Raw genomic sequence first — 1,997 nt, 5'->3', positions numbered from 1 at the left:
AAAAAAAAAACAAAAAAAAACCCAATAAAACTTCAGACACAATGAATTGATTTTAATGACTACACAATTAACACAAAAAGAGAGTGCAAGCTATGTTGGATTGTAAATCTCTAATCCTAGTACTGAGGTATAGAGGCCAGAGGGTCATGATTCTAAAGGCAACCTGGAGAAAAAGCCACACATACAATATGTTCAATGATAATCTTCCCCAAATTGAGACCATTAGAAAGGTGAATTTTGGCAATTTCTGTTAAGATTGGAATCATTCCTTTAAGCTACTGGTTTGGCTACCTGGCAATTTTGTCTTGCTTTGTATTGTGACCCTGAGGGGGACAGCTATGCCAGCCATCATAGAGTGGCTTAGACCTCAGAGAACTGCAACTGCACAGTCGGCCCAGTTGCTGTGTAAGAATCGCCAAGTATCTGCTGAGGTTGGTTGAGATTGCAAGGTCGTGTGGATACATCAAGTTTGTGTCTAGGACAGCTTGCTTGTTTGTCTCTTATCAACACTTTCTGCATGACAAAGTTCCTAAGAAGTTCTTTAGCTCAGCTGTGATGATACAAGCCTTTAATCTTAGCACTCGATAGGCAGAGGCAGAGAGGCAGGGGCAGGGGCAGGGGCAGGGGCAGGGACAGGCTGATCGTATTAGGAGTTGGAGGTTAGTGTTGTCTAAGCCAGTTCTTTGCCAGCCGAGGTTACATAGTGATGCAGTCCTTAACTTTCTCACCAGCTGTTTTTCATTCATTATTAGGGGATAAATATTTATGCCAAATTTTTCTCCCCCCCCCCCCCCCCCCCCCCCGCCCCCCCCCCCCCCCGAGGCAGGGTTTCTCTGTATAGCCCTGGCTGTCTTGGAACTCAATGTAGACCAGGCCGGCCTCAAACTCAGAAATCTGCCTGCCTCTGCCTCCCAAGTGCTGGGATTAAAGGTGTGCTCCACCACTCCTGGCCTGCCAAAATTTTCTTAGTATAGGCATATGTTATGTATGGATTTTATATTTTGCTTTGTGTTTGAAGGTTCGGTCCTTGTGGGCTTCAGTGAATGANACACTCACGGTTGTGGAAAAGGAGAGAGACGTTATTAGTTCACTCTTCGGCTTTGTCAACCAGTATGCTTTGGATGGAGCTAATGTTGCTGTTAGTATTCCAAGGCTCTTACTTGACAGACTTGAGGAGCAGATATGTCAGGTAAGTTTTTCTGTAAAGGGAACATGTTAAAACACTGTCACAGCTTTTTACATTGTCTAGCATAGCGATTTCCCACAAATGCTTCAAGCATTTGTGTTCGTCATTGATCTCTAGTGGACTCTTCCTAGAGGAACTGTCAGGTGTGTGTGTTTGTATCCGCTTGCTTTTGTCATCTCTTTACCTTGTACAGTTTCGTATAGTATATAGAAAGGTTAACATTGCTTAGTATGAAGATAGTACTGTATTGATTCTTTACATTTTATTTGTGTGTGTGTGTGTGTACGTGTGTACGTACATGTGTGAGTACATTCATGCCATGATATTTATTCAGAGGTCAGAGGACAAATTATGTGAGTTTTCTTTTTCATGTGTATCTTGAGGCAGAACTAAGTTTGCCATACTTGATAACAAGTGTATTTATCCACTGAGCCATTTCAACTCTTTGTGTTAATCCTTTATAAGTTTCCCCCTGCCTCAGCCTCCTCAGTACTGAGATTGTAGGCTCTATCTGTGTGTGTCTTTGTTGTTGTTGTTGTTTTTTTTTCTCTTTTGACTGGATCAACTATGTAGTGTTGGCAGGTCTAGATCTGGATTTATAGACTAGGCCTGCTTCTGCCTTCTGAGTTCTGGGATTAAAGGGGGGATTCACCACACTTGGCTTCCAGAAGGCCTTTTATAACGTCTGTATGCTCTGGCTTTTCTTTCTTTTTTTTTTTTTTTTTATTACGTATTTTCCTCAATTACATTTCCAATGCTATCCCAAAAGTCCTCCATACCCCCCACCCCCCCACTTCTCTACCCACCCATT

At 42.5% G+C, this 1,997-nt stretch overlaps 1 protein-coding gene across 1 annotated transcript in view; it reads left to right on the top strand.

The window, feature by feature from the left end:
* The window catches only part of Haus6 (HAUS augmin like complex subunit 6), a 30,005-nt gene that overhangs the window by 13,360 nt on the left and 14,648 nt on the right, over positions 1 to 1,997 (top strand). Inside the window, 2 exon segments of the mRNA XM_021161205.2 lie at positions 1,019 to 1,189; positions 1,304 to 1,329. Of these exon segments, the coding sequence (XP_021016864.1) occupies positions 1,019 to 1,189; positions 1,304 to 1,329 (197 nt within the window).

The sequence above is a fragment of the Mus caroli genome, chromosome 4 (genome assembly GCF_900094665.2).
Source record: "Mus caroli chromosome 4, CAROLI_EIJ_v1.1, whole genome shotgun sequence".
In the NCBI taxonomy this organism is placed as follows: Eukaryota; Metazoa; Chordata; class Mammalia; order Rodentia; family Muridae; genus Mus; species Mus caroli.
This window is presented reverse-complemented; position numbering and strand designations above follow the sequence as displayed.